Consider the following 13421-nt stretch of genomic DNA (forward strand, 5'->3'; position numbering starts at 1 on the left):
TAGTAAAGTAAATATATAGTTAAATAGAGAAGTTTAGGTAACAGACCTTTGACTTTTGTTGAGACAGTAGAAGAATCTATTCAGTCTGCATGCTGCACAGCAGTAAGTCCCCAAGGTGCATACTAGAGCTCATCAGCAAACTCATAGTTATGAAACCAGGAAAATAGATTTTACAATGGACACAGAAGCTCAATCTTAATAGTGGCACTGAAACCAACTTACTGTCTTTGATCACTAGCCTATCCCCTGTAGGTGAAACTCAGGAGCTCTCTAACCTCAGCAGACAAGAATGTGTCTTCTATTTTATGTTGTACCCTAGGTTTTCTACAGAGTAGCTGACAAAACACCTGACCTGATCTAATTCATTGTTCATAAAAGCACCTTGACCTAGTCTTTTTAACCATACATATGTTTAATTTTTCTCAGAAATCTTTAGCTGAATCATTAATCTGAGTGGCATTGCTTTTTTGGGAAATCACCACTATTGCTATGCATTGTGATTGCATTGCCCAGTGGGGAATTAGAACTCCACCCCCACCCCACCCCCACAAGGAAGGATAGTCGTACAAGACCAAAAACAAAAACAAAAAACAAAAAACCCAAACAAACAAAAATCCAGGTGACCAAGGCAGCAACCAGTGCAGTAAGGGCGGGCTAGCAGTAGCAAGGGGTCTGTCTTCCTACAACACGACCCTCCAGGCTTTGCAGCTCAGAGGTATACTCTTTGTGGCCTTGCTGACTGGTGAGATGTTGGCTCCAGGGCTGACAGCAGCTCCTTCTGCTGCATGGCTGCCACCACCCAATTTTTTTTTTTTTTTTTTTAAGATTTACTTACTTATGTATATGAACACCTTTTACATGTATTCCTGCATGACAGAAGAGATCATCATAGAGAAGAGGGCCTCAGATCGCAGTATAGATGGTTATGAGCCATCTCAGGACCTCTAGAAGAGAGGCCAGTACTCTTAACCACTGAGCCATCTCTCCAGCCCCTCCCAACTTCTTTAAATTTTTCATAATTGGTTTTCTTTGGTCTTTTCGTCTTTAAATTCCTGCTGCATTTCTCTTTACCACCCAGTCTCAATTTATATGCATAGTTTTGCATAGGAGGATGTAGGGTAGTATTTATTTTTTGTTTTTTGTTTTTGTTTTTGGGTTTTTGAGACAGGGTCTCTCTGTATAGCCTTGGTTGTCTTGGACTCGCTTTGTAGACTAGGCTGACCTCAAACTCACAGCCATCCACCTGCGTCTGCCTCCCGAGTAACTCTTACGGTTAGATATTTTTTTTCCTATTTAATAGATAAATCTAAGAGAGGTCAAGTAACTTACCCCCAATCACATGTAGTAGGTTTTTAAACCTATTTCTATTTTAATTTCAAAGTTTATCTTAATGTTTTGATTTTTTTGTTTTTGTTTTTGTTTTGTTGTTATTCTAGACAGTGTTTCTCTGTATAGTCTTGGCTGTCCTGGACTTTGTAGACCACCTGCCTCTGCCTCCCTAAGTGCTGGGATTAAGGCGTGTGCCACTACCTGTATCTTTTTTTCAAAGTCTCTTGAGTTTTTCACTATGAAGAACTCAGGAATGGAAAGACCTCTTTCCCTACCATTCTGTTGCTGAGATTGCTGCTTAGTTTCGGGTATTCACCCTTGGGCTCTTTTCATCATCTGGCAGCTGAGTCAGCTCTTCTGTATCTTTAAGAGCATCACCCTCTGGAATGGCTGTTACTCGCTCATCTCTCTAACAGTCATTACAGCCCCAATCCAGCCCACTGTCTTTGTTTGTAAAATGAAATTTTATTACAGCATAATGAATTCTGTTTGCTTACAAATAACTCATGATTGCTTTATTACTACAGTGGGAAAGCTGAGCTAAGCTGTTAGCCTGAGTTGTGTACTCTACCCCCTTCCCTGTGCTTGTTGTTGTTGTTTTGTCTTTTTGAGACAGTGTTTCTCTGGGTAGCCCTGGCTGTCCTGCAACTTGCTCTGTAGACCAGGCTGCCTTAGAACTCAGAGATCCACCTGCCTCTGCCTCCTGAAGGCTAGGACTAAAGGTGAGTGCCACCACTGCCCTGTCTCCCTTACTCTTTACAGAATAAATTCACTGACCCTTAATTTATGAGCTCTTTTAGTAACTCTTTGCAAAGCTAATTCCTGCACATGTCTGTACATTCTTGAATGTATTTTTGTCACAAAGAACAGGTTTGGGAAACACGGCAACAGTAGAACCCTGTAAAGTGACGTGGTCGGATTTCAGCATTGTTGCCTTTCACCTTGCAGTGTCCACAGCAGTTGGACTCCACTTAGCCTTTCCATTGTCTCTTCTTTTTCCTGACCTCTCCCCGATTGTGCTTGTACATATCGCTTTAGTTAGATAACACATTTCATTACAGGTGTTTGTGAGTCTCTACCACTGTACATACTGTTGAAGTAATTTGTTTTTCACTCAAAATCCCTTACATACTATGGAAAGACATTTCAAGTTTTATGCTATTCTTACTTAGTAAATGTCTAAAAAAACAAAAACAAATAAAAAAAAAAATCCTTAACTGATTGGGTATTTTGTTTTAGTATTTGTTTTTATTATTTCTGGAAATAGAGTTTTTACTGTGTTTCTGGCCTGAAACCTAGTGAGCTTTCTGTTACCACCTCAAGTGAGGGGGATGTTTTGTCAGGGAAATCATTTTAAAATTAATTGTATATGACTTTAAATATGCTATTTGTTCCTTAAGAATACTGAAAGGGTAAGAAGTGAAGCTCGTGGCCTGGAGAGATGGCTCAGAGGCTAACAGCACTGCCTGCTCTTCTAAAGGTCCTGAGTTCAATTCCCAGCAACCACAGGGTGGCTCACAACCATCTGTAATGAGATCCGGCGCCCTCTTCTGGTGTGCAAGCACACATGCAGGCAAAACACTGTATGCTTAATAAATAATCTTTAAAAAAAAAAATAAGTGAGGCACGTTACTTTTGTGATCTTCTACAGCCCTCTTCTGTAATGTCAAGCCCTCCTTACTGGTTTTCTTCTCCTCCCTCATTCCTTGTGTCTTTTTTCTCCCCACACAGGACATGCACACGCACATACACAGTAAGGACAAATGCATTACTGTATACAGTTAGGTTGTGATAGAAGCATGTGCCTATTTTAAAAAACGGGAGCACAGTGTTCATACTATTCTGTAGCTTTCTGTATTAATTGTGCTTAGCTCCATACAAAGGTGCTTCATTTCCAGTGGCTGCACACTACAGGGCTATCATCACGTATTTTATCAGTTATATAAGTGGACATGTAGACTGTTTAAAAAACAAATAGTACTAAACCACACATCCCTTGTATACATGTTTTGGCATTTTTAAATGTGTGGAATACATTTGAAATTATAGTCTAATTTAAAAGGCATGTGAAATTTAATTTTTTATATTTTGTCAAATGATTACCACTGCCTCAAAAGTGAGGTATAAAAGACATACCACATTCTGAGAAATATTACATATTATTTCAAGTTAAAGTGGTACCTTTCTTAGTTACTCTTTTTAATTTAAAATATTAGTATTTCCTGTATGTGCTTATTGTCATTTGTCCCTTTTGAATCTGTCACCTCTTGTTTTAGTCACTAGCATTTTCCTCACAGATATGAAAGAACTTTTGCATATTTGAGAATTTGTGGCCTATCAATTACATTTCAAGCATGTTCTCAAATTTTTATTAAGTGTGACTATATATTTTGCTATGAAGATGTTTTAAATTTTGTATAGCAAAGTTACATTGAGCCTTTGGAGACAGGGGATAGGGTATTTTCCATGTTCTGTTTTGAAAATCATGTGACAGTCAAAAATTATTAAAAATTGACCTTGGCTGTCCTGGATTTCCTCTGTAGACCAGGTTCGCCTCGAGCTCACAGGCATCCACCTGCCTCTGCCTCCCCAAGTGCTAGAATTACAAACATGTGCCACTATGCCTGGCTGTTTAAAACTGTGTTTAAAAATACTGTCTAATTGGAATTATTTGGTATGAAGAGTGAAGTAGAAGTTAAGTTGGTTTACTTATAAATGATGATCGCAGAGACTGTTTATATGTGGTGGTGTGGTTAGAGGTGTCAGATAGGTGCATTCTAAATTTCTATCCCAATAATCTTCCTTTTGTACCTTTTGCTTATATTGAGAAAAATATAGAAAAAATAAGCCTAACAAACTTACTCATCTACTACCAATCTATTATAAAGTATAAATTATTTGTATTTTTCATTCAAGTTTTTTACTGTACTTACTTTGCTATGTGTGACACTTTTAGTATATGTTGACTTGAATGACTACTAGTGTTAACTATCTGCAAAATACAAAGAAATTGTACCTTAAATGTTTTTAATCTTATGTTTCTTTCTAGATTTTGGATTGGTTTGTACAGATATGTTTGGCTTTGAAGCATGTACATGATAGAAAAATTCTTCACCGAGACATAAAGTCACAGGTATGTTCATTATTGCCTGTCACCAAGAGCCTTTTTTTTTTTTTTTTTTTTTAAAGCACAAGGTCTCACATTTTTCCCATTTTGGCCTGAAACTCACTGTGTAGCCTAAACTGGCTTCAAACTCAGTGATCCTCAGATCTTCCTGTCCTGAGTGCTGGGATTTCAGGTGTGAGCCTCCATGCCAGGCAATCACTTCTGTGTGACTGAAAATGACAGCTCTTGTTCTTTCATCCTGTCCTGTCCTCTCAAGTGATCGATGTCTCCCCCTCATAGTAGCTCTCCCACTTACTTTTGTACTCTCTTCTTTCTTGATTTATTCTTTCATTGGGATAGCATAAGTCAGAGAAATAGATGTATGGAAGTTAATTTCTTGAGATTTTGCATGTCTATGGTTAACCTTATTCCCTTTTCTCCAATTGATGATAATGTGGATAAAAATTTCTGGATAGGAGTATTTTTTTAAAATGGAAGATAAGGTTCATTTGGGGTTTGTTTGTTTGTTTGTTTGGGGGGTTGGTATCAAAAATGACATTCAGAAATTTCAAGCTATTGTGATTTCTTTCTGTCTCTGAAGGATTTACAATTCTTTTTGTGCTTTTTGTTCAGAAATCTTGCTAAGTTGTGGCTGGTGAGGCTCATTGTTTAGTCACTGTACTGTGCCTTTGTGTGTGTGAATCTGTGTGTCCTTTGGGAATGTTCTGGAGACCTTCTTGGACTCTGGATTTTCTTTTAAATGAATCTAAGTACAGCACTTAAAAGGTCTTTTTGTTCTTTCATACTTTCCTTATTGTTTCCTTATTGAATATTAAATGAATTATTTTTCCCAGTTAAGCCAGTCTACACTTCTTCCTTTTGCCTTTTTCTTTGTAATGGTTGCAGGATCAAACCCAGAGCATGCTAGAAGTACTCTTCCTCGACTCTCTTTCTCTAGCCCCAAATCCCCTTTAAATTGTCTATAATGTGCTCACTTCATCCTCTGTAGTTTTTACTGTAATGACCATTAAAAAGGTAGTGGGGTATATCTATATGGTTTTTAAAATGGATATATTATGTATACAATGCTCTGCTTGCATGTATAGGCACCAGATCTCATTGTAGATGGTTATGAGCCACCAAGTTGTTGCTGGGAATTGAACTCAGGACTTCTGGAAGAGCAGACAGTGCTCGTAACCTCTGAACCATCTCTCCAGCCCTCCATATCTTAGTAGTTCATGTTTTCTCTCTTTATTGGATACTTTGTCATTTCTTTGCCTGCCTTCCCTTGATATTTTCCTTCTGTAGCGCACTCTGCTTTTGAGTTCTCCCATTCTTGTTTGAACCTCTAGAATGTGTGGGTTTCAGGCACTTTGCAGTGTTTACGCATATTTTTGGTTAATGTTTTGTCACACTATCTTACAGTTTTTATTTGTTTGAATGTCTCACTCTGCAGACCAGACTGACCTTGAACTTGTTGTCATCCTCCTGGGTGTTGGGATTATAGGTATGCACTGCCATCCTGGCCGATGGGTTGCGTTTGTAGTGAAGTCTCACATGCTTCATGATTTCACTCGCTTTTTAAAAGCGTGTCTATCTAAATTTTCCTCCAGGTTCTCTAGTGGGCAGTGTTTTATTTCCAGAGTGTGAGTGTGATTTGATGCTAGTAATCTAGCCTCTGCCTCAGCCTTGGCGTCACACTCATATTTGTGTTTCACTTGAGTCCTCGAAGTTCCCAGAAAGGGAATAGAAATGGCATGCAGTTATCATAGCTCTCCTTGTCACAACCTGCCCATTTGCCTTCTTGGGCCTGCAAATGGATGTGGAGTATAATCTTCCCAGGGTGGATGATGGGCGAGCTAGCTGGGAGCCTCAGGGTTCATTTTCCCTATGTCCCTCCCCATCTTTGCACCAAGTTCTGTTTCCCCTCATGTTTTGTTTTGTTTTGTTTAAGATAGGGCTTCTCTCTGTAACCCTGGCTGTCCTGGAACTCACTCTGTAGACCACACTGGCCTCTGCCTCACATACATCCAACCGGCTCTGCCTCCCTAGTGCTGGGATTAAAGTCATGCACTGTTACTGCCTGGCAATGTTTTCTTTCCGTTTATACTATTGATTATTTACTTTTCTTTCATGAAATATTTCTTTTAAAATGCATGCTGTGCAGATAGTTTCTTTAATTCTGCGGGTTGTCTATTCATTGTCTTATTTAAACTCTATTTGCATTTACTGTTGTATGTGTGCATCCGGGTACATGTGTGCATGTGGATGTGTGCAGGCACATCTGCTAAGGCACGCACGCGTATGTAGGTGAGAGAGCAACGTTCAGAAATTGGTTCTCTTTTTCACCGTGTAGTTCCTGAGGCTCAGACTCAGGATGTCAGGTTTGAGCAGCAGGCACCTTAACCACTTGAGCGTCTCACTGGCCCTTATTTATTTTATTGACAGTGTCTTATGTGTACAAAAATATTTAGGTTTAATGAGGTCTAAGTTTTCTTTCTTTCTTTTCAGTTTTGTTTGATGTCTCAGAAAACATTGCCTGCCTCAAAAGTGTGATAATATATTCCTGTTTTTAGGATATTTATAGTTTTATTGGTTACATTCTATCATTTGTTTTGAGATAATTTTTGTATATGGTGAGGTAACTATGAGGGTGCATTTATTTTGTTTTTGTTTTTGCATTGGGATATCCAGTTATTATAGCATAGTTTTTAATTGGATTGAGTTTCCTGAAAATCAGTATTTTCCAATAGAAGTAACTAAACAAAACCAATATTTCTGTTTGTTTTTTCTTTTATAGAACATATTTCTAACCAAAGATGGGACAGTGCAGCTTGGAGATTTTGGAATTGCTCGAGTTCTTAATAGGTAACATAACAGCTTTCAGCATGGTTTTAATGTAGCTTCAGTGAAATTGAATCTGCTGTAGTGTATGTGTAATAATTTAAAATATCTGTGCCTTAAGCTTCTTTAACAATTTTATTGTTCTAGTACTGTAGAGCTGGCTCGAACTTGTATAGGAACTCCATACTACTTGTCACCTGAAATCTGTGAAAACAAGCCTTATAACAATAAAAGGTATTTGAAATGATGTCTGTCACACTATTTAATAGCCTTGAGAATACTATTGTAAAATCAGTAATGTGTGTGTAAGCATGCGTATCTTTAGATTTTTAGTATACGATGAGGGAATTGTAAAAACACTTCCTATCTCATTGGAAGAACTCAACAGAGAAGCACTTGTTACAGTTAGGAATCAACTGCTCTCTCTGTCTCAGTCACTTCTTATGGAGCTTTAGCCAGCAGTGCAGAATGCATGCTGCACTCTCAGTACAGTAACCACATTCAGAAAGAGACACCAGCGTCTTTGAAATGCCTCAGCCTACTGCTCATCTAAGCTGTTAGTAGATTATGTGGCACGTTATTGAGGACAGTCCCATAATTGGAGTCCAGTGACAGCTTTCCTCTCCTTTCCCGGTGACGGGTCCCAACCAAGAAGCACTGTTTAGTTTGTAGAAAAAAAAATTTTTTTTCATTTTGTAATATTTTTTAAATTGAGTAAGCATGTTGAATCTTGCAAAATAAAAAAAATAAATAGAATGAATTTTTGGCAGAATCTTTTTAAATATTCAATTCCTTTAAGGAAATCTCAAAGTAATTGTTTTGTCAACCTTATGTTTCTAATTTGGTGTACTTGCTTTTATTAGCTGGTTTGATATCTTGAGTTCAAAAATACTTTCTAGCCAGGCTTTGTAATGCGTGCCTTTAATCCCAGCACTTCAGAGGCAGAAGTAGGCCTGTGAGTTTGAGGCCAGCCTGGTCTACAAAGGGAGTCCAGACCAATCAAGGTTACACAGAGAAACCCTGTCTTGAAAAACAAAAACAAAACAAAAACTTTCTAGAGAATATACCTCTGCCCCCAGTTTTTCCATTGTATTTACTTCCTATATTCTGGTATTAAATAAAATCTCTCACTTTTGTCTTCCAGTGACATTTGGGCTTTGGGCTGTGTCCTTTATGAATTGTGTACACTTAAACATGCAGTAAGTAAAAGTTCTGATGTTTCTAAAGTTGTGAATCTTTCAGATAACACAGAGGTATTATTTTCTGAAACACATTTTTAAACTGATTTGGTCTTATTACATATTTTCTCTTATTATATTTTGTGCTTTTCCCCCCACAAACACTGTCTCTTATTTGTTTGTGTGTAGACAGGGTTTCTCTGTGTAGCCTTGACTGTCCTGGACTTGCTTTGTAGACCAGGTTGGCCTCCAGATCACAGAGATCTCGTGCCTCTGCTGCCTGCGTGCTGGGATTACAGGCGTGCGCCACTGTGCCCAGCTACAAAAATGATTTCTAGTGCTACAAACAAACATCTCCTCCTCCTCCATGTGCATTCATTTACTGTGAATTTGGGTTTTACCCTAGTATTTCTAATTAGTTTCATTTCCAAACATTTAGCTGAGGTGTGGTGGAAAAGTCTGTAATCCCAGCCCTTGGGAGGCTGAGTGCAGAAGAATTGCAAGTTCAGGTCCAGTCTGGGCTATATAGCAAGATTATGTGTGAAGAAGAAAACAATAACTGAGTTAAATTAAAAGCATTCAAAATTTTTTGTTTGGTATTGGAAGTAATTTGAAGAATTTTATTTTCTCTGACAACCAGAATGTTGTTTTTATTAAAAAATAAACTGCCAGTATAGAAAAGAAGAATAGTAGAATAATTTTATTCAGTGTATTTTTCAAGGTGTGTGTGTGTGTGTGTGTGTGTGTGTGTGTGTGTACTTAATAATATGGGAATGTGCACAGGTGCTGTGTGTGTGTGTGTGAGCCCCAAGGTCAATGTCTGGTGTCTTTCCTTGACTGCTCTCCATCAGTTAGGCTAGTTGGCTTTTAGTGAGCTTTAGGGATCCATCTGCTTCCACCTCCACCCCACCCAACTGCAGAGCACAGAGCTGACCATCTTTTACATGTGTTCCTGGCTTCTGAGTGCACATCCCTGCACTAGCACAGCACACATTTTACCCGCTGAAAGTCTCTCCAGCCTCTTGTCAAGTAATTCTATCATATTAAGTACCCTTATACTACTTATAATTTTCACCATTAGCACATTTTTAAATAGCATAAAATATACCAGAAAGGGAGAGTTCTTGTCAAAATATATTTAATCTTAATAACTCCCCTCCCCCTTTTTGTGAGATAGGGTTTCTCTATGTAACAGAGTCCTGGCTATCCTGGACTCACTTTGTAGACCAGGCTAGCTTTGAACTCAGAAAGATCCTCCTGTCTCTGTCTCCCAAGTGCTGGGATAAAAAGCATGCACCCCCATATTCAGCTAACTTTTTCATTTTCATACCCTCTTTTTAAGCGTGTTTCCCTCACTGATTAACAGTACTGTATTTTCATCACAAAGAAAACTTAAGGAAATATATAAAATTATAAAGCAGTAAATAAGTACGGTAAACAAGTGTAACAAGAAACAACTGCTTCTATTTGTTGCTTTCCTCTAAGCTTTATTCTAATTCAACTTATAAATCAAATTACTTGTCTCAAAGTGTTTGCTTATATTAGCAGCCTTATAGCCTGCTTTTATTGTTTAATATTATTTGAAGTATGTCTGTCTTCCATTATTGCTTGTTGCGGTGTTTTTACATTATATGAATGTAATGTGTACCCACCATAGTGGTGTGTTCACTTACTATTGGATGTCAGAAGAGTGTGTCTGAAGCTGGTCCTGAGCTGCCTGGCGTGGGTACCCAGAACCAAACTGACATTTTCTGGGAGAGCAGAAAGACCTGTGAACTGCTGAACCATCTCTCCTGCTTCATCTGTGTTTCTTTGTTTTTAACTGCGTGCCTACATACCCTACTATATTGTCTTAAATCTTATATTTTTTATATAACATATTTCTGCAAAATAAAATGTACTTACATTTTATAAAAAGAATGAAATTAAATTTCAAATGTTCTGGGAGAGCCTACATTTATTTAGGAGTGCATTTTTTATAATTAACATCATTGGTGCCTAACTTACAGTGGGCATTTTGTTTTCCTGGTGTGTATGTCGAGAACACACAAGGTTATACAAATATCCTGTTATTTTAGTAGAAATGTTAAAGCCTATTATTTTCCTATTATGAAATCTGTGCTTTTATTGGTGTATATCATTGCACATAGTTATGGATTCCTAATGACATTTTTATTCTGATGGTGCACACCTATAATCTCAGCCCTTGGAGACAGAGGCACGGGGATTACTTCAAGATCTCTACTACTCTGGCCTTCAAATTGAGTTCAAGGCCATCTAGTGCTACATAGTAATATGCTGTCTCTGAAACAAAAACATTTTATTCAAGTATATGATGTACTTTGACCAAATTCACCCTCCCGATGCCCTCCGTACCCTTCCCCCATCTAACTAGTCTTTAACTTTTCCCAGTTGTGCATCTGCTTCTGTGTGCACCTGTGTTCATGCTCATGCATTTGTGTGTTTGGGTCTCTCTGTGTGTGTGTGTGTGTGTGTGTGTGTGTGTGTGTGTAAAAGTAAGTCTAATCTAGTTTACATTTATGGACAAAACTATGATATTTGTCTCCTGAGTTTGGCTTATTGTACGTAATGTAACAGTCTGCAATTGTATCCATTTTCTTTCAAATTATATAGCTGAATGAAATTAATTGCATATTTCTGTGAACATTCTTTTTAGTGTAATTTTTGTTTTGAGAATCCCATACATTCATTCAGTATATTTTGATCCTATCTACTCCCCACTCCCTCTTCTGACTCCTCCCAAATCTTCTCAATTCCCCTCCCAACCTCTTAATGCCCTCTTCTTGGGTTTAAATAACCAGCTAAGTCCAATTAGTGCTGCCCTTAAGTGCATAGGTATATGGCCATCCCCTGGAGCTTGGTTGGCCTACCAGGGACCATAGCCCTGTACAAAACTGTCTTTTTGCCCTCCAGCAGACACCAAGTGTCAATAGTTCCTCAGCTAGGCTTGGGGATTTCTGATCTCCCTTATTTGTACATAGTCTTTATCCGTTCATCTGTTGACATACACTTGGGCTGATTCCAGAATTTCACTTCAGTGTGCAGGTATCTCTAATATGCGCAGATTTTTTTTTTTTTTTTGGTGTATTCCCAGAGGTGTTATTGCTGTATTATATGTTAGCTGCATTTAAAATTTTTTGAGCAACCTACATATTGATGTCCATAAAGACTAGTCTAATTTACATTCCTACCAGTAGTATATGAGGGTTCCCATTCTTGCCAGCATTTGTTGTTTTCTTATTGGTAGCTATTCTGGCTAGGAATGGAATCCCAATATACTTTTGATTTATATTTCTGTCATGGCTAATGATGTTGAACAGTTTTTCATGTGTTTACTGGCCGTTTGTATATACTCGTTTGAGAACTATTGGTTCATTTCATTTTCCCATTTCATGAAGTCTAATTTTTAAACTACCCAACCTGTGCGTTCTTTTTATTTCAGTTATAGTTTATTTTATATTTAATCCTAAAACATACTACTTTCCTATTAATATCGCTTACACCCCCCCATTGGACTGATGATTCTTTGGGGAGCCTCCCCCCTCCTCATCGTGCCCATAAAAAAAGGTAATAACGGACACAGCCTAAGGATAAAGTCATTAGGAGTTCTCTTATCTTTTTACTTATTTAGCCCAAATGCTTTTTGCTCAGGAGTTTAATTTTTTTTCCTGCTTGTTACAGAGAATGCTATGTCTTAAATGAAGACTACTAGGTTGCATAACCTTTTATCATCTTGATTATTGTTATAAAAATCTTACTAATATTTAATACCTTACCTCTTCGTATGTTGTATAAACAATTGGATCTTACTCTTATAGCAAAGAATAATACTTTTTTGAAGGCAGCCTTTTGAAATTATAGGTAATTAGATAAAGTCTACAGAAAGTATGCTGATTGAATTACCCAAGAAAGGGTTGTAGTTCTATTCTGTATTAATAGAAAAGTAACTATTGCTCATTACTGATACTCCCCATTTCAGTTTCTTTGTGTTTTACACATGTGCATTTCTTCTCTGGATTTTAGTTTGAAGCTGGAAACATGAAAAACCTGGTACTGAAGATAATATCTGGATCCTTCCCTCCGGTGTCTGTGCATTATTCCTATGACCTCCGCAGCTTGCTCTCTCAGTTATTTAAACGGAATCCTAGGGATAGACCATCCGTCAACTCCATATTGGAGAAAGGGTTTATAGCTAAGCGAATCGAAAAGTTTCTCTCACCTCAGGTATGTGTCAGCGTCACCCTAAAGTTAAAGAGTAAGTTCCAGGTGCCCACAGCAGGCCTGTAGCGATCACCACAGAGCCTGGCTGAGAGGTCCTTCTCAGACTGCACTGGGGCCTTTCCTCTCCCACTGTTTCTAGTTGAAGTGATTAAAACCTCTCTGTGCTTGACTTTTCTTACTCTTACCTGTAAGCTATGATCTGAAAGGAATAGCCATAGTGTGAGGTGGCTGTGAGAATTAAATAATAATGTTCATACAGCGCTAAATGTCTAGCACATAGGTAATCAGAGCACTTAGTATGTATTATCAAAATATCAATTGGTTATACTAGATAACTATACTAGATAACTATATGTATAGCCCTGGCTGTTCTGGAACTCGCATAATCTACACGATCATGATTGTATTTGACAAAATTGTTGAAAACCATGGTTCTATGGGCAGATATAAGTGCATATACTGTGTTTGTATATTGCATAATTTTTCCTCTAGTGTTCAAATCAAAAATACATTCAAAACAAATATTTGTGGAGATAATTGAATTTAGTTTGTCATGGTTTATAAAAAAAAAATGTGTCAAGTCTAATGGCAGTAGTTACTCCTAAAATTCATGTTTCCTGTGACCTATATTAATTAGCATTGGATTCTTTTGTAAATAAGATGGGTAGCAAAACCATAACCCTACTATTTGTATATGCTTCTTGTTTAATAGAACATTCCTG

General features: G+C 37.7%; 1 protein-coding gene across 1 annotated transcript in view; it reads left to right on the plus strand.

The window, feature by feature from the left end:
* Window positions 1–13421, plus strand: part of Nek1 (NIMA related kinase 1) — a 125820-nt gene that overhangs the window by 11435 nt on the left and 100964 nt on the right. The window contains exons 5-9 of the mRNA XM_051170046.1: window positions 4379–4462; window positions 7236–7303; window positions 7427–7513; window positions 8424–8478; window positions 12502–12702. Coding sequence (XP_051026003.1) covers window positions 4379–4462; window positions 7236–7303; window positions 7427–7513; window positions 8424–8478; window positions 12502–12702 — 495 coding nt within the window. The remainder of the gene's footprint in view (window positions 1–4378; window positions 4463–7235; window positions 7304–7426; window positions 7514–8423; window positions 8479–12501; window positions 12703–13421) is intronic.

This window comes from Acomys russatus, chromosome 27 (genome assembly GCF_903995435.1).
Source record: "Acomys russatus chromosome 27, mAcoRus1.1, whole genome shotgun sequence".
In the NCBI taxonomy this organism is placed as follows: domain Eukaryota; kingdom Metazoa; phylum Chordata; class Mammalia; order Rodentia; family Muridae; genus Acomys; species Acomys russatus.